Source organism: Mytilus edulis, chromosome 4 (assembly GCF_963676685.1).
Source record: "Mytilus edulis chromosome 4, xbMytEdul2.2, whole genome shotgun sequence".
Taxonomy (NCBI): Eukaryota; Metazoa; Mollusca; class Bivalvia; order Mytilida; family Mytilidae; genus Mytilus; species Mytilus edulis.
Window position 1 is genome coordinate 98,129,370 of NC_092347.1, and position 19,291 is coordinate 98,148,660.

General features: G+C 30.3%; 2 protein-coding genes across 6 annotated transcripts in view; one reads left to right on the top strand and one right to left on the bottom strand.

Moving 5' to 3' along the window:
- Positions 1 to 1,247: 1,247 nt before the first annotated feature.
- On the bottom strand, positions 1,248 to 10,306 carry LOC139521206 (HCLS1-associated protein X-1-like). The gene is made up of 7 exons (XM_071314576.1): positions 10,180 to 10,306; positions 7,811 to 7,953; positions 6,959 to 7,164; positions 3,842 to 3,896; positions 3,158 to 3,300; positions 2,295 to 2,448; positions 1,248 to 1,751 (listed from the first exon to the last, which is right to left on the bottom strand). The coding sequence occupies exons 1-7, from the start codon at positions 10,254 to 10,256 to the stop codon at positions 1,567 to 1,569; spliced, it is 963 nt and encodes a 320-aa protein (XP_071170677.1). The 5' UTR covers positions 10,257 to 10,306; the 3' UTR covers positions 1,248 to 1,566.
- A 17-nt stretch (positions 10,307 to 10,323) lies between these two features.
- Positions 10,324 to 19,291, top strand: part of LOC139521207 (stAR-related lipid transfer protein 5-like) — a 28,153-nt gene continuing 19,185 nt past the window's right edge. Inside the window, exons 1-2 of one of the 5 annotated variants that reach the window (XM_071314579.1) lie at positions 10,324 to 10,726; positions 17,235 to 17,284. In XM_071314579.1, the coding sequence (XP_071170680.1) occupies positions 10,622 to 10,726; positions 17,235 to 17,284 (155 nt within the window). In that variant the 5' untranslated portion in view covers positions 10,324 to 10,621. The remainder of the gene's footprint in view (positions 10,727 to 17,234; positions 17,285 to 19,291) is intronic. The other 4 variants (XM_071314580.1, XR_011664032.1, XM_071314577.1 and 1 more) reach the window with 4 other exon arrangements.

Sequence of the window (19,291 nt, forward strand, 5' to 3'; positions counted from 1 at the left end):
TAGATTTCTATTTACTTATACTAACGTTATGGTGTGAAAACCAAGAAAAATGCTTATTTGGGTCCCTTTTTGGCCCCTAATTCCTAAACTGTTGGGACCTAAACTCCCAAAATCAATACCAACCTTCCTTTTGTAGTCATTAACATTGTGTTTAAATTTCATTGATTTCTATTTACTTAAACTAAAGTTATTGTGCGAAAACCAAGAATAATGCTTATTTGGGCCCTTTTTTGGCCCCTTATTCCTAAACTGTTGAAACCAAAACTCCCAAAATCAATCCCAACCGTTCTTTTGTGGTCATAAACCTTGTGTCAAAATTTCATAGATTTCTATTAACTTAAACTAAAGTTATAGTGCGAAAACCAAGAAAATGCTTATTTGGGCCCTTTTTGGCCCCTAATTCCTAAAATGTTGGGACCAAAACTCCCAAAATCAATACCAACCTTCCTTTTGTGGTCATAAACCTTGTGTTAAAATTTCATAGATTTCCATTCACTTTTACTAAAGTTAGAGTGCGAAAACTAAAAGTATTCGGACGACGCAGACGACGACGACGCCAACGTGATAGCAATATACGACGAAATTTTTTTCAAATTTTGCGGTCGTATAAAAACGAGAATGAGAAACGCGTATAAATTACATAAACAAACGACAACTACTGTACTTCAGATTCCTGACATAGGACAGGTGCAAACATTTGCAGTGGGATTATACATTTTAATGGTACCAAACCTTCTCCATTTTTCTGAAACAATAGCATAACATCACAACTTAGAAAAACACACAATAAAATATCAATTGGCAGGCTTAACTCAATAAAAAAACGTAAATTAACACAATATGAATGGTTAATTTTACTGTGACCTCACTTTCATAAAACATTGATAATGTTAAGTTTATGGGATACTTGTAGTAAAACCTTTATATTACAGACTTTCAATGATAAGTAAAAACAAGCACGACATCTTAGCATGTGTGCTCTTATCTTACTCTTCAAAGACTTTAAAAGTAAACCAATATCTAATAGAATGATTACTCTTCTCAACATAATTGTGTGATTTATATGGTCCAGCTAAATTCAAACATACATGCTTAGATTAGTTTTAGATAAATATTTTTATAGGGTTCTATACCAGTGCATTAATACTATATGCATATCAGATAGCCAGTATTTGGTGGGTGGATTTAATTTATCCCTCTTTCAAACCACAATTGGAAAACTACTAGATGAAAAATTTCAGTAGCTGTAAAGATTTAAAAATATTTATTTTTACAAATTTTATTACATTAAAATTCAATATTGAAACAATGAATTTGGTTATTTTGTGAAAAATACAATATAGTGTTGACATTATATTATAAAACATGCTCACAAGGAGTCTTATGCATCTTCTTTGTCTATAACAAGTTTAATCAAACAAAAAACATAATTGATACCATACATTTGCAAATAAAAACTGAAAGACAATGGTTTATGTAGAACAGTGTGAACATCAAAACAAGTCACTTGAGATTTTACACTTCTGTTTCCATCAGGAAAAGGACAGATTTTACATAGTTTTAGGTCTACTTTGGTTTAAACCAACCATCAAAGAATTTATGGAACAATGATGCATCTGTGCTGTCTTTAATCACTGGGATATTTTCTCTTAAATCTGGACGATTGTCTCTGATCATTTGATCCCCTTTAGATTCAGGCAATGATGGTTGTGGCTGAGATTTCCAAGTTTTGTTGAATTTATTGATATCCTCTGTAAAGAGAAGAAGGCTGAGGAAAAATGTCAAATTAGCTAAAATCAAGCTGGAAAATGTCAATTTGCTAAAATCAATCTGTAATTTTTAACATTTGCTTATTTTTTAATTGCAGTTTAAAGCACCATTTGTCTAACATAAGGCTTGAAAAGAATACACCATCTTGGATAGTGTTGATGTATAATAGTACAATATTTTTTTCTTCTTTCTAGTATATATTAGTTTTTTAGGTTTAACACTTCTGTGTTACCTCTTATCCTATTCTAGGTTTTTGGTCATTTTAATACTTCCAAAGACAAACATGATCGACTTTCTCTTACTTTAACAGTGCACATTAGGGCTATTCCAGAAATAACAATATTAGAGGTTGGAAGGCACTTTTTTGCTATGTCCATCACTTATACAATTGCATTTTACTTTGCATACATAACCACACAATTTAAACTTTGTGACCTGCCCCAACCAATACAAAAAATAAAAAAGGTTTCCAATCCTACATTATTATTTTTTCTGGAATAGCTGTTATAATAATAAGCACTAACTGTCATCAATATTGTTAAAATTTTCAATCTTTTCCTCCACACCAGATTTGTCTTTCTTTATGGTGACAGAATGTGACTGGTCCCCTATAAATCTGGTAACTGTCACTTCTTCATTCCCCTCTCCATCTCTCACTGTCTTCCTCTGTTCTACTCTCTGTAATCACAACATATAAAACATCAGGTTATATAACCTGAGAACTAAGAATTTAAATAGGTCACACTTTACATAACTATAAAATATAGAAAAACCAGTTTGAAAACTGCATGTTACATTACAATAACAAAACTTTTTTTAAAGTTGGTATTCAAATAATGACTTCTTTTCTCAATTAGCTGGACTAAATCACAATAATTGTCAGATAGCAATAATGGAAAGTTTACCCCTCCTCCCTAATGGTAATTTTAAATAGCAGTGAATATTTTGCTTGATGACAGTGGGATTATTAGACATCAGAAGTTGTCATTAATATGTACCAGTAAAAGGCAGTATATACTATTAAGCATTTTGTTATCATTATTATCTACCACCACATATAATGATGTGATTATGAAGATAGCTTGTTTTATTGCTCCCACAGTTTGGTAGATTTTGGCCCTGCTTTTATTCTTTTTTATCTTAACTTTTTGGTCAGTTTTTTGTTTAAGTTACTAAATATAAAGATATCAACACCTCAAGGTGGTACATAACACTAAAGGGAGATAACTCTATACAAATCATGTTCCATTGTTTAATTCCAGGTGCAGGGTTTTCTGGCTGCGTTGCATTTTATGAAATTAAACGGTCCAAAGTATTTTTTGTACCACCCGAAAGAAACGTCTTTTTAATTGCACATAATCATATATATATATGTAAATTAACATACCCCATCTGGGCCTCTTGATGTTGTAAATGAAAAGCTTCGGTTATAAGAATAGGATTTTGGTTGTTCCATCCTGAACTCTGGCTGTGATTTTGGATTATCAAAGAGTTTAGCAACATCATCTACTCCAAGCTTTCCATCCACATCTACAAAGATACAAATATCTTCATACTTTGAATTTAGGTTCTTAAATACAGTTTCATAGTATCTGAATAACTTTCTGCTGTTTAATTTTCAGTGTTTTAAATCTGAATTTCCATTTTTTTTCAAATGATTGAATAGTTTTTAATTGCTCTCCTATCAGTCACTAGTTTCTCTTTGTGAAGATTATAACTACATAAGAAACAAAGACAAAACATAAATTTCAGATCTCAAATTTTGCTATGAAAACTCAAAACTTTCTGAATCCTTGCAATTTAATCCAGACATTTTAAAATTGAGGGAAAACTTACAAATGGGAGTTAACTGAAAATTCAGAAATGATTGTAAGGTTTTTATATGCAATTAATGCGACTGAATGACTTTCACAAAAATACAAACTTGCATTCTGATATCTGATATATATAAATCCAGCTTTTCCTAAAAATGTAACAAATTGACCTCCCATTTAGGACCATTCTGCAAAGTTTGCAATAATAAATACATGCAATAATTTCTAAATTTACAGACCATTAGGTTTCTATTTACCTGAATCTTCCCTCTTTCCTGTAACAGGTAATCTTGGACTGAATGGAGATCTGAACTATAATAGAAAATAAATTTTTACAATACAATTCTTTTATAACGTCAGCATTTTAAAGCCTATCATGTTGATATCAAAGCATTAACAATACAACTTATCAGCAAAACAACATTTAACAAGCTATCATTTGAACTTAGAATTATTTCAATTTAAGGAATTTGCATAATTTTTTGTGTTGAAAATTTTTGAAAAATTCCATGTGATCTGTATAATAATGTTTTGAGCGTTGCATAACACTTTCCACACAATGTATTTTGTATAGATAATGTTGTGCACAGCACAGTACATTCTATTGAAAACGTTCTTTCTTTGTATTAGTTTGTGTGTGTCGCACAGAACATTATAATACAGAATAAACATGGAATTCATTTAAAATTTCAAGTACAAGAAATTATGCAAATTTTTCTTTCTCCCAAATTGCATGGATTGAAAGCATTACCATGTATTTAAAGTCTTTACGTTGCTCTTACTTGACAAAATAACAAAATGTCCTACCACAGAGTAGATAACATCCTGAATATGTGAATAGAGGTTTTCGGTTTATATAATTTCTAAGGACATTTTTCCATATTTTCTGGTTTATTTCTTGTTGATGTTTATTATGTATTGCTAATTGTGTCACAAATCTTTATATGATTTGATGACAAATAAGTTTTTGAATTACAAAGAAAATTAAAAAAAAAATACTTACAAAAACAGGTAACAAAACTAAATTTGGAAGTTTCATAACCATTGCACACATCAAATATGTAATAAATTATCATTAAATTTTATTCATGTTGCAATTGTTTTAAAAATCTATGTATGGTCCGTTTCAGTGATTAACAATAAGGAACCAGGTGCTCCGCAGGGCGCAGCTTTATACGACCGCAGAGGTCGAACCCTGAACAGTTGGGGCAAGTATGGACAAAAAATTCAAGCGTGATACAGCTCTGAATTTGGATTGTGATCAAATTTTTGACATTACATGGTTTTTTTTTACACAAAACAAATGTCAAGATTTTACAAATCAATTAAAGATTTCTTCTTCAAACTTTTTAAATCTAAAATTAAATAGTTGACACACCATAGGTTTCTGACACAGAATGAATGTCGTCTAATGAACTTAAAAGTTTTTTTTTTGCCTTTGAGCAATTCACTATGCTGTTGAATATTAATCCTCTCAAAAAAATGTTTGAAGAAATTTTTTTTTTTATTTATGAAATCTGAAATGAGAAAAATTTAACCCCCCCCTTTTTTTTCATATTCCCGCTTCCCTTTTTCCAAAACTGATATTAATTCAAATTTCTAATGGAGTTTGCAACAATAACTACTCTTTTAAATACATCATAAAATATTAAAATGTAAAATAAAGTGTTTGTTATCACTGAATGGTAAAGATTGGTTGGTAGTAAAAGTGAATATACATTGTTTATTGGATAAAACAATAAAAAAAACTTCATCAGCAACATTTTATATTGGCAAATTTCCAATGAAGTTATTTACATCATAGTCATGTCTGGCAAATGTCCAACATACATTATCTAAAAACATTTTAGATAAGATAAGGAAAAAAAGCTTCATCAGCAACATTTTATATTGGCAAATTTCCAATGAAGTTATTTACATAAAGTTATTGGCAAATAAAAATAGAAAATGACATCATAGTCATGTCTGGCAAATTTCCAACATATATTATCAACTACTATTCTATACAAAGAAAGATAACTCCAATTGAAAATTAATTGCTATTGCACAATATTGTGCAATTAGATATTTCTTGCTATTGTGCAATACTGTGCAATTGAAAAATTTTTGCTATTGCACAATACTTGATATGGAATCCTGATTTGGACCAACTTGAAAACTGGGCCCATAATCAAAAATCAAAGTACATATTTAGATAAAGCATATCAAATAAGCCCAAGAATTTAATTTTTGTTAAAATCAAACTTAGTTTAATTTTGGACCCTTTGGACCTTAATGTAGACCAATTTGAAAACTGGACCAAAAATTAAGAATCATCATACACAGTTAGATTTGGCATATCAAAGAACCCCAATTATTCAATTTTTGATGAAAACAAACAAAGTTTAATTTTGGACCCCAATTTGGACTAACTTGAAAACTAGGCCAATAATTAAAAATCTAAGTACATTTTTAGATTCAGCATATCAAAGAACCCCAAGGATTTAATTTTTGTTAAAATCAAACTAAGTTTAATTTTGGACCCTTTGGACCTTAATGTAGACCAATTTGAAAACGGGACCAAAAATTAAGAATCTACATACATAGTTAGATTCGGCATATCAAAGAACCCCAATTATTCAATTTTTGATGAAATCACACAAAGTTCAATTTTGGACCCTTTGGGCCCCTTATTCTGTTGGGACCAAAACTCCCAAAATCAATACCAACCTTCCTTATATGGTCATAAACCTTGTGTTTAAATTTCATAGATTTCTATTTACTTATACTAACGTTATGGTGCGAAAACCAAGAAAAATGCTTATTTGGGTCCCTTTTTGGCCCCTAATTCCTAAACTGTTGGGACCTAAACTCCCAAAATCAATCCCAACCTTCCTTTTGTAGTCATTAACATTGTGTTTAAATTTCATTGATTTCTATTTACTTAAACTAAAGTTATTGTGCGAAAACCAAGAATAATGCTTATTTGGGCCCTTTTTTGGCCCCTAATTCCTAAACTGTTGAAACCAAAACTCCCAAAATCAATCCCAACTGTTCTTTTGTAGTCATAAACCTTGTGTCAAAATTTCATAGATTTCTATTAACTTAAACTAAAGTTATAGTGCGAAAACCAAGAAACTGCTTATTTGGGCCCTTTTTGGCCCCTAATTCCTAAAATGTTGGGACCAAAACTCCCAAAATCAATACCAACCTTCCTTTTGTGGTCATAAACCTTGTGTTAAAATTTCATAGATTTCCATTCACTTTTACTAAAGTTAGAGTGCGAAAACTAAAAGTATTCGGACGACGACGACGACGACGCCAACGTGATAGCAATATACTACGAAAATTTTTTCAAATTTTGCGGTCGTATAAAAATGATGCCAAATAATTACAGGAGTGAATGGTTGTATAAAATATGGCTTTGACTCTTTTTTCTCTTCATTGTCTTTTAACATTTGATCTCTTGGATTCTGCTGGGTTCTTGACTCAGGTGCAAATGGTAGACGAGGTTGAAGGAACATTTCCTCTTTGTGTTCATTGTCTTTTAACATCTGATCTCTGGGATTTTGAGGATCTCTTGCTTCTGGAAGTTGTGAACCTGAGATCAAAAAGTTTTTCCATTAAACAATTTTTTTAAGAACAACAACATATAAAGAAAACAGTGCATGTACAATTTAATAATTTCAGGCAGGAACTTTTATCAAGACAGTGTTGATTTGAAAAAAAATGTTCATGTCCAAACAGAATAAAACAAGAATGTGTCCATAGTACACGGATGCCCCACTCCCACTCTCATTTTCTATGTTCAGTGGACCGTGAAATTGGGGTGAAAATTATAATTTGGAATTATAATTAGAAAGATCATATCATAGGGAACATGTGTACTAAGTTTCAAGTTGATGTAACTTTAACTTCATCAAAAACTACCTTGACCAAAAACTTTAACCTGAATTTAGCACTATCATTTTCTATGTACAGTGGACCATGAAATTGGGGTCAAAACTATAATTTGGCATTAAAATTAGAAAGATGGGGAACATGTGTACTAAGTTTCAAGTTGATTGGACTTCAACTTCTTCAAAAACTACCTTAACCAAAATCTTTAACCTGAAGCGAACGGACGCACAGACGGACGGACGAACGGAGGCACAGACCAGAAAACATAATGCTCCTCTACTATCGTAGGTGGGGCATAAAAATTCTTGGTTATCATTGACAAGATCATGTGTTTATGCTATAATCACCTGGTGAAAATTCTACAGCACCAAAATTTCGAAACATATCCTCCATTTCTCTTTGCATGCTCTCCATCTGACGATTTAAATCAAAGTGAAAGAAAAACATTCCATGGTCCTCTTCATCGTCATTACCATCATCATCCCAAATACTGAAATAGAAAAATAAATAATTTACAAGTGAAAAGTATATCCATATAAATGTATAGGGAAAGATTGAGTTCATCTCCATAAATAAATTTATTGTCTATGTTAACAACAACTATCCTATAAGAGATCCCAATAGTCTATTTTCCACTTCCAGTAAATCCAGATACATGTCATTTTTAGTGGAAAAAGCCAAAGTTCTCTCTACACAAGACAAGATTTTGCCTGTATTCCAAATAGAATTTGTACAAAATATACATGTTTAGACAAGAGATTGTGATGCAAACATATCAGAGATTTGCAACATCCTTAGTCTGCCCAGGTAGTAAGTAGTACTTCTTCAAGATAAAAACAATTTAGTGAAATTGCACATTGTTATATTTCTGTTCATTGATTGTAGATTTAACCCCTAAAACTCAATAGTACATTTAATAGGGATTCCCACTAAATTCTTTGGTTGCCAAATAGACATCTAAAAAGATGCCTTTAATATTGCTTGTATTAATATTTCTTTTAATTTTTTTTAATTTTTATTTAATTTTTTTATTTTATGAATTTTCATATTTATGTATTACAATGTATGACAATAATTCCTTGTATTCATTTCTGTCTCAAATGGGAGGTAACTCTACTTTCTTTTCAAAATAATTTGTTTAAATATAAATTTTGTTTAACAGAATCTTCATGTAACTAATAAACAGGGCAGTATATATTTTTCTGAGCAGCCTTGTTCCTAGGGACAATATATTGAATTTCCTTTCACTTAAAATTAAGCAATTTGTTTAAATATGATATGATAAGAATATTTATAATACATCAAAAAACAGTCTGAGCGCACCATAAGCCACTAGACCTATGCCAAAGACCAGCAAAGCTTTATTTGAACTAGTAAGTATTTACAAATTATTTGTTAAGACACAATCTTGAAAAAAATGGAGTTGGAAAAGATTTTAGTTCAGACTGAGAAAAACATATCAGAAAGTGTTTTAAAAAAGGATATGGGAGATAACTCTATCTACACAAATATTTATATATTTATATAAAACATATATTGTACAGGTTTAATAGCTCTTTTTGGAAATGTTGATGGCTAGAACAGTTTAAAAACACATATAGTGGCATGAAAATGTGTAGTCTTGCCACGTGAAGTGCTCAAAATGTGCCATCTCTCTGCAGGGTGGTTGATAACCATGGGAGAAAATCTTGCAGAAAATTAAGTATTGTTTCATTATTACAAGGAAAAAAGAACATTTTGGTCTTACCAAACTAGCAATAAATAAAAAAAATCCCTTTAATATTCATTTTATGCTTCAAAATAAATTTTAATTTGAGAGAAATCCATGCCGAAATTTGAGTCTTGAATCTAATAATATAGTTATTCGTCTATTGAAGCACCATCCAGGGAATTATGCTGTACATGTGTACCTACTTTCTTTATAAAATGTATAAATTTTCATTTGTAACCGATCAAAATTAGTCTGCTGTTAGGGGTGTAACCTGTGGAACAGGATCTGCTATTTACAGCTAACCCTTCATATATTTTTTCTTGAGGTTCATGAAGATCAGCCTTAAGTTTTCTTTGTGGTAAAGTTTATAGAATGTTGTTTGTCTTTTTGTGTTTTTTTTTGCCATGGCATTGTCATTTAGTTTTCAACTATAGTTTGACTATATATGTGCTGATTGCATCCATCTCACTTTTAAAGAGGGGGCCTATGAGTTCCTATAAAATTTCCATAAAATTGAATTCCATAAAATTAAAAAACGATTGTTACATGATCTCAAAAAGTTCTAGATTTGAGGGTCATTTACACAGGCACTTGTTTCTATTCATCTGTTCATGGGAAGATGACAAGTGCCTGCGGTCATTCAGCATTCAGACCAAACCCAGCAAAATACCTATTTTTAGATAAGATTTTTTTTTTTTTTATATTTTTATAATAACCTTCCTGGTTGTGACTTGAGTAAAAAAAAATGATGCAAGACATGTGTATGTCAGTATTTCGTGTTAACATTTGTAATCATTACCCTTTCAGAATATTGATCAATTGACATTCATTTTTGAAATGGTAAAGCTAGCATAATAGAAAACCCTGAAGGAATAGTTCATGTTTATTTGTTTTGCGTTTTGACTTTTGTGTTCCAGATGTTCAAAACAAAATGTTCAACATATTATGATTGTGCATCATATTTGTTCGTATGTAGAGCTGATTCCCCGTTTTCAAACTACATACTTGTTTCCTGCAAATGGATGATGGTCTTGGGGCCTTTTAAAACCGAAGAAAGACTTGAAAAAGTCGTTGATACTCATTGCAGTTTTTGATTATCGTAAAATACTTCGTCTGCATGCGCATGTGTATTGATTCTTGTTTACTTCCGGTTAGGGAGAAATTATTATAAAGATGAAATTTTAAAATTTTAAAACTGTAAAATGTCAATGTTTTAGAGTGTTGCTAACAAAGCAGTCGTGTAAACAGATATTTAGAATAACTTTCAATCCAAAACGACCACTAAAGTATTTTTTAATCACATTGATAAATTAGTTTCTCCTTAAAGTGGGTTATAAAGTCACATGACTTCATATTATTTATTTGACAGCACCGGTCCTCCGGTAACACGTGAAAAGGTGTTGAATGCTGAAGAAGTTATATTGACACAAGTCAAAGCTAACTCAAGATGACAACAGAAGACTATCGTGACAAGGCTTCAAAGGTTGCAGAGGAACTTCAAGAATATCTAAATAATACTGATAAATATAAATGGGAAGTCGCTAAAGAAACGGTATGACTTTATATTATTTTTATTTAAAATTTAGTATTGGAATAATTCTATTTTGTTTTAACTGATACAAAGTAGAGAAAATAACATTTCTATCTCAATTTTTGAAAGTAATATGCTTAATTTTAAAACTTGAAGGTTATCTAAATAGTTTGAAATATTTGTCACTGGACATGAAGCATTATACAGATATATAATTTATCTAGAATACGTTTTTTTGGGGTTATATTTCAATGAGACAGCAACCCAACAACAGATTCAACTAAAGCCCAAGAAGGTTATCATCTGCAAATCCTGCTGTGTGTATACAGTATATTTATGTAGCTGTGTCTTTCTGGATGACTTTTACACATTTTTCTTCAATGAAAAATTCAATTCTAAATTTATCAAATGTTCAATCATATATTTCAAAATAACTTAGTTTTATAAATACCTTCTTGGTTGGGACAAATTGATGCATTTGCGAAACATTTGCTGCCAGTCTCTAATAAACAAAACTTTGTAAAATTTTATATAGTCAATGAAATTTAGTCCCTTTGTTTATTGATAATATTTTTTTTTAAACCTATATATTCCTTTCAATTAGATGAATTGTTACATTCTTTTCTTTAAATATTGATTTTTTTTTTTCATCTTTTTAAAGTTTATAAGTATTTAAATTTAAGTTAATATTTATACTTTATTAGTTTTCTTTTTGTTTTCTATGGTTTTAATTGTGTCAACACAAAAAAAACACAAATTAACATTGTCCAAATCTAATATTTTAGTCAAATCTAAAATGCCTACTGATTTAAAGTTGTTTAAGATGTAAACCACAAAATTAAGAGATATCATTGATATATATGATACCAGCTGTATTGACTGATTTGAACATCATGAAAATATTTTTGTCACACCGTTTTATATATATATATTTTTTTTAACTTATTCTCTAAATGTCTCAATGATTTCTTACAGAGATGCAATATCTTCTGTTTAAATGTCTCTAAATAATTGTTAGACATCCTTCATTTGTTGCCAAATATTTCAAACTATTCTACTGACTATCCTAGAGTACTATTGAAAGGGTCCTACATAGTACATGTAAATTCTCAGTTTAAATTAACAGGATGAAATTAAAGTGAAGTGGAAAATATTTTATGCATTTTTTAGGTTATTGATCAAAATGCATGGGTTAACAATGATTTTTGAAAGTTATCATGATTTTTATTTATCTATTTGCATCATCTGAAATGACAAAATAGTAAAGAATTAGCTCTACTCAAATGGATGGGATGTTTGCTTGACCAGCTGTCTTTGATTTTATCACTTATATGCTTTGTTTTTGAGAATCATTGGACTCAGTTACATTATACAATCAAACCTAGATGAACTGACATGAACTTAAATAAGGGGCCTGATGGGGAGGAGGGGGGGGGGGGGGTGTATTATCACGATTCACGAATTGATCTTTTTGTCAATCATGATTCACAGAAAATAAATTTCCATGATCACGGATCACAAAATATAAAAAAATAAATCACGAAAATGCGCCGATCACGAAGAACACCAATAACCCATCAGGCCCCTCTTAAATAGAAATTTGTAATATTGCACCAAAGTTAACATTCCAAACATTACTCAGACCTAATTCAGTGTTTACCACAAAGGGAAGTGGATGTACTGTTTCATTATACAGTAGAGTAAGAGTGGATCCCTCCCACATCTTTCTATTAAATCCTTATGTGTTATGAGAAGAAGTTAAAGTGTTTCATTATATTGAGATTGTTGTATTTTACATGCATGATCTATTCTATATGACACATAAAATTGCATTAAATTCTGACATGAATGGGATATTACCTATTTAAAACCTATTCACTGTAGTCTAGACTGGTATTATTGTCAGTATAAACATTGATATTTCAGGAAACATTTCCACTTTAATTATGATTTATTATAAATAAAAGATATTTGACATTTTGAAAAATAAATAGAAATGTAGAGGAAGGCATTTTTTTCATTTGTTTATATCGCTGTTTGTAGGTCAATTATCCTCAATCAAATTCTTTCAAATGTGAGTCTTAGATATGAAAAGTATAAAAAAAGAATTATAAAGATTTTATTTATTTTTTATTTTTAAGTAATAATTTATATTGGTTTATTCTATCAAGATGATAAGTTGAATGATATCTGATTCTGATCCTCTCCGAAAGAGAAATTCCATAGCTTTGGTTCTTTTCACAAACTATCTTACCACAGACAAAAATTGACGTTAATCTTGTTAGTTTAGATTTTTTTTTGGTGATTTAACAATGATCTCCTGACTTCAAGATCAGTTTTAGAAGTATTTTAACCCTGTTATTAAAAAAAAGGATAAAGTATAAATGGTTTATCATATTTCTCTATCTTGGTTGATCAGAAACATAAAAATACATAATTTGTAGAAAATTTAGATGACAGAAATTAAACATTTTTTTCAGAAATCTCATAAATCATTCATTTTTCGTTCCGATCTGTAATAGATTATCCATGTTGAGGCTTTACAAGTATTTATTATCTATGAAAAGGTGATTAGTTGTATCAGAAATAAGATTGGCATTTTGATTAAGGTTTTACTTCATTTGAACTCAATGTACCTCTCAGTGATAATGTTGTAGTTAATAAATCACACTGTTTTAGTTAACTAGTTGTTAGAAAGATTCTTCCATTTGATGGAGAATTACGATTTCAATGTGATAACCCTTGAAAGATAATTAAAGCATCAGCTAGCCATATGAGACCATCATAGCCCCAGGTTAGTGCTTCACTTAAAGTCTCTAAAGTGTTCAGAAGATGTGCAAGTAGATTATACTCGTAGGTTGTGCATTTTTCTATGTCTTACAATTTAATTTTTTTTGCTACTATTTCTATGATAATGTCTTATAAAATTCATAGACAGTTTAAACCTCCTTTTCTTCAAATTTAAAGAAAACAAGAAAATCAATGAAAAAAAGACTGGAACCCACTCCTAGAACATCCCAACCTCTGGATCTTATTCGTTGAAGTGAACTTTTTTCAGAATTAAGTGGATATGTGGCATAGTAGTGTTGTACTCAAATACAAATATGTCTTTCAATTGTATGTGAAAATATTTAGATAATGACCCATATTCCTTGATATAGTTTTTCATTCAGCAAATCTTACAAAAATTGATTTACAATTTTCGTATTTCAAATGCATTTATAATTGTTACACAAAGAACAAAAATATGAAGAACTTTGCCAATAGTCTAATCATTGTTCGATTATATCAGAGTTTAACTGATAAAGTCTTTCTGGGTACAAATAATCATAGTTCAATGTTTCAGTGTACTTAGTAGGGGACCATGGACAATGTCTATATATAGAAGTCTTTGTTGACATTTTTATGCTGATTTTATGAAGGAAACATTAAATATATTGCCCACTTTGTGTGATTTATTGTACCATTACAGTGTGTGGGGGATTTAGTTAACAGGAAAAATAGAACCTTCATCAGGTCATAACAATTGATTTCCTTATTCTATAAATCAGTATACCTTTGAGGGGGAGTGAAATAGATCTGTCCAAGTGAGCCCATCACAAAGCAATCAAATCAAGTGGGGTTTCTTTTGTAATTAATTAGAAAGCTAACTTTTGTTTGCAAAGTAAAATATCTCTTTTTATATTGATTTAAATTAATTATCAATGTAATTAAAGATTTTGAATTATTGGTTTATAAGCAACTTTCTCTATCATACACATTTTCATATATTCAGGGATGACGCTGCAGACAAATTTTCAACGGTGGAGTTGAATATAAAATAAATTAATAAGATAAATGTTAAAGAAAAAATTAAAGATCTTATAGGTCTTTTGAATATGTACAATGTATGTAGAATTTTTTTTTGTATCTTAACTGCATGAAAAAAAACCAATTTGGAATTTAATGAAAGAAAATTATACTGATTAATGAATATTTTCCAAAGTTATCTCATACAATCTCAAAACTTTAAAAGGTTTCTGCTGAGAAAATGAAGAGTAATGTTGGAGAAGCAGTATCATGAGTCTCTTACATAGTCTGTGGTGAATATAAAGATATGAATAGAATTATTTAGGGCATAGTCAGATCCAGGCTAGGGGGACCCTGAGGGGCCTGCCCCCTTTTTTTATGGGAAAAATTTGGTTGATTATAAAGGAAATCACTGAAGCATGACTGGAGAAGGCAGTGTTCTTCCCAGAAAAAGCATTTAGCATCATGGTAAACAGGGAAATTGGAAATACCATCTTGCTTCTTAAAATTATAACATCACATCCATAACACAATCTATAAGAAAACCAATCCAGATAGCATCACATTCAAAATATAGCATCACATTACCCTGATGCTAAAAGGCCCTGGGGAGAACACTGGAAGCCCCCCCCCCCCCCCCCCTTATGAAAAGTTCTGGATCCGCCACTGTAGGTTATGGACATTTAAAGGTTTTAGCAGGAAGGTGTATAAAAATCATCAATTTTAGCCAATTATTTGAGCTATCTATGAATTCAGACATTGAGGTGTAATCATAGATTTATATAATCTGTATTTTATCAATTATAGCTGGTTTCCTGATCTGTTAATGGCTTCAATGAGTACATTTAAATTTATCAGATTGCTTGCCAATGAAATTTCATACCTAGGTACTAGAACTATGTCAGGGTATTGTGATTTCCTAAAACTGATTGTTATTAGAGATCCTTTAAATGTCATTCATAAATTTATCACTAGAACTCAAAATTTGATAACAAGATCCTTGAGTTTGATATTCCGGTTCACTCAGTACAAGTAGTGCAAGTGGAAGGTAACATACTTTTGGTGCTTTTTGGGTGTTCAGCTAACTAAATGTTGTTAATTTATAGTTGTCAAACATGATTGATAGCTAAGATTTTCTTGTTAGTTTAGTATCAGTATTATTTAGATAATTTTTGTCAGAAAAATATAATTTAGGTTAGTGAAGGGAATGATACTTTTTGCTGATATGGAATTAGAGGTGTATGATACTGAATCTACAACAAGAATACTGTAAATTCAGAAATTTTTACAATGTTTTTATAGTTGCAAAAATTTCAACAGTATAGGTTTGCCCATAGATGGGTATTACATCTATGGTTTGACACAAATAAAACTCTGCATTTTCTGAAATCACAATACTTAATCTCAAATTTGTGTCCATTATTGAAAAATCACTATAAAAAAAGTGTGCAAAATTTCCAGAATTAACAGCAAGCATCATAATCAGCAGCATCATCATCAACACCATCATCATTATCGTGGTAGTCAACAACGTTGAGTCTTCATCATACATACAGTGAACCTTATAAGTAAACTTCTTCAATTTCGGAGGGCTGTTAAGTTATTTTATAAATCCCTGTCCCATCTTGTGGCTAAAAACTAACATACTACACTAGCAGGGGCACTAGCTGTCAAATTCATGTTCACCGATTGTAATCAAATTCTCATATTTGATTAATAACAATGTAAAACATTTATCCAAACTATTAAAAGTCTAAATAAAACAATAAACAAGGCATAGGCATGAAAATATGTAGCTTCGTTTCGTGTGTATTTGAGTGTAGACGCCATCTGATTTTTTATTGAGTTGACCTCTATAGTCATCTGATGACCATATAAGCGATGTAAACATAAATATAGATAGCAAACATGTGGTGTTGAATTATTCTATGTCTATTTAATTTCATATTACAGATAAAAAATAAATGTTTATCATCATTTTTACTTGTAATAGAATATTTATTTGTGGATCGAATCAGTCAATCAAATGATTCTCCTTTGTTTCTGACACTTTCAATGTTGACATTCTCTTCCTCTAAATAACTTTACACATACAATTCACGTGTTATCCATCTCAAGCTAAGGGGTTTCATTAAAGTTCACATGAATACGGATTCAATGAGGTCGAATTTTTCACTTGCAAGTGAATAATTCATAATCAATGTATTTTTGCTTATTTTGACAAAATTGAACCTTATTGTCTACTAAAGGAATTATTATTTCACACTATTTGTATTTCTTACTGATTGAGCCAAAAAAAATAATATATTAGGTTTTTCATATATCTCCTAGCTAGTGCCCCTTTAAATGTAGAACTTCACAATAGAACTCATGTTACTATGTGTGGTTCCTCTGTCTTTAATAATCTTTAATTTTCTCTACAATCTACATTTTATTTCTAAAGTTAGTTTTTTTTTACTGTCTATCTTGACATTCAACTTAAATTGTGTTCATCATTATTTAGGAGAGGTATTTGTAAAAGTGATAATTCACTTGTTTTCTAATCCTAATAAAACTGTCTTATTTGTAATGTTAACATATTACTTTCATAATGAAATATTGTTTACATTAGCTGTGTGGTGATATCGACTAGAAGTATAAAGTTGGTCAACTGGCACAAGGGTTATAGCTATAATAAAGTCAATTTCTAATAAGGTAATGTTTCTACAGCTAGTGATATTTTATTTTTTTTATTTTTCAGAAAGACTTCAAGATCTCATGTGTGAAATCAGAATATTTTAGTGGTCATTTGTAAGTATTTTAGACATTATCAATTTTGTTGAAGGTTAGACCTTTACTATTATATTTTTTTATTCCCCATTTTTTTCCTGCTGTAATATATTTGTGGTAAGTTACTGGTAACAATAAATAAACACAGTTTGATACAGTAGTACTTTCGTCTTGCTTTCAGGTAGTGAAAAAGCAAAACTTATGATTAGGTATACTGTTTCAAGTGTCAACAATTTGTTTAAGTTTGTAATTTGGTAGGTCCAAGAGGAACCACTCATGGTTAGTCAAAGAAATATGTTAGACAGTTGTATAAGCATTAGCTAATCATTTACATAAAGATTGATTGCTCCTGCCCCCTCTGTCATGGTCTTTTTACCTCAGAAGTTTTGCAGAGTTTACATGTTACTGTTTGTGACTAAGTCAGTATATGGGATCCACTTTGACAATTCATTGATATGTGGTTTGCAGTTGTATTGACATTGGAATATCTTATTTTCACAGAAATAATTTGGCCTTGTAATATTCAGTTAGAGTTCATTGACTTTGCATGTCTTACATTTTAAGTCTAGTTATTTTAATTTCATCACTTGCATTTTAACAATCAAATTACATACAGGCAAGACATGTATCTGTGTCAAAATACTTAGAAAGCATCTTAAGCATACAGAATGTGGGTTTAACAAAAAAAGGAAATTGGATGTGTAGCTGTGTTGATATAATAGACAAACATAAATATTGAAGAGAAAAAATAAGATTAGAATTTTTATGAAAAAGTTATGCCTGATTTGTTGAAATACACTTGGTCCAAGCTAAACTCCTGCATTCGTTTAGATCCATCTCATTTAGCTTTCATTATTAAACCCAGTGTACATTTAAAGCCTAGATAAATAGAACATTTATATGAACTTTAAAATCCAAACGCAAATTGTACTTTGATATCAATGGTATCATTCAGTTAATAGACAAACATATATAAGAATTAAAATGTACTTGTAGTTGATTTTTATTTCTTACTGAATGAAAGAAGAATGTGTATGATTGAATGTTTCTCAGCACTCTTCGGTGAAAAATTATGCAAGCTAAAATATTCTTTTTATTATCAGTTTTTTTTCATTAAAGAGTTCCTGTTGCATAGTTTTGATGCATGGAGATATGATGTAATTTGTATATATTTCAATACAGGTGACATTAGTGCACCGAACAAGAGTTTATTGTGGTTTGTCATCAAATGCACTTGTATATGTTTTAGTATGTAAACATGAGGAAAAAATTACAAAAATGTAATGCACAAATTTGATTGACAATGATTCTGAGTCATTTAATTATTTATTTATTGTAAAATGTTTTGGAAGGTGCATTAAGGATAAGTTTATAATTTAGACAACTTCCAAATTCATGCAGTTTCCAATGCAATAATTTTTGCTGTATCACAATACTTATACTATTACATCACAGAAAGAACCTATTGTTCAGTGACTTCATTTTAGCCAATTGACATAAAGTCAACCAGTGTAACTCATTCGTAAAAATTAACTGGAAATTCAGGAAAATTCATTTCTCTTTTACTTGTTCATTTTAATTGTGTACTACAAAATTCCAACCTTATTTTAAAATTACCACTTTTATCTTTGTTTAAAGGTGTAACCCTGTTCCCTGAAAGCACAGACAAAATTTCAGTTCAGAAAAAAGAAATCAGTAATCCATAAAAGGAGGGAACGATAGCATTTTAATTGATTTCACAGCTTCTAGTTTGCTAACATGTATTTATGAAAAACGTATGATCAAACTTTTTAATGCCTGAATTAACCCCAGGAGGTACTTAACTTCATGTGTAATACTTTTTTTTTATCAAGACCTGCTTCCTGTTGAACTAGATTTTTAATGAATAATACAGGAATGACATTTGTCTGAATGGAAAGTTAACGAGAGTGATGTAACTTTGCCAACCACAAGAATGGGGTCGTTTTAGCATATCATGCTGCAGTTATGGCCCTTGTGTGTTAATGATATTTATAATGAATAATGCAC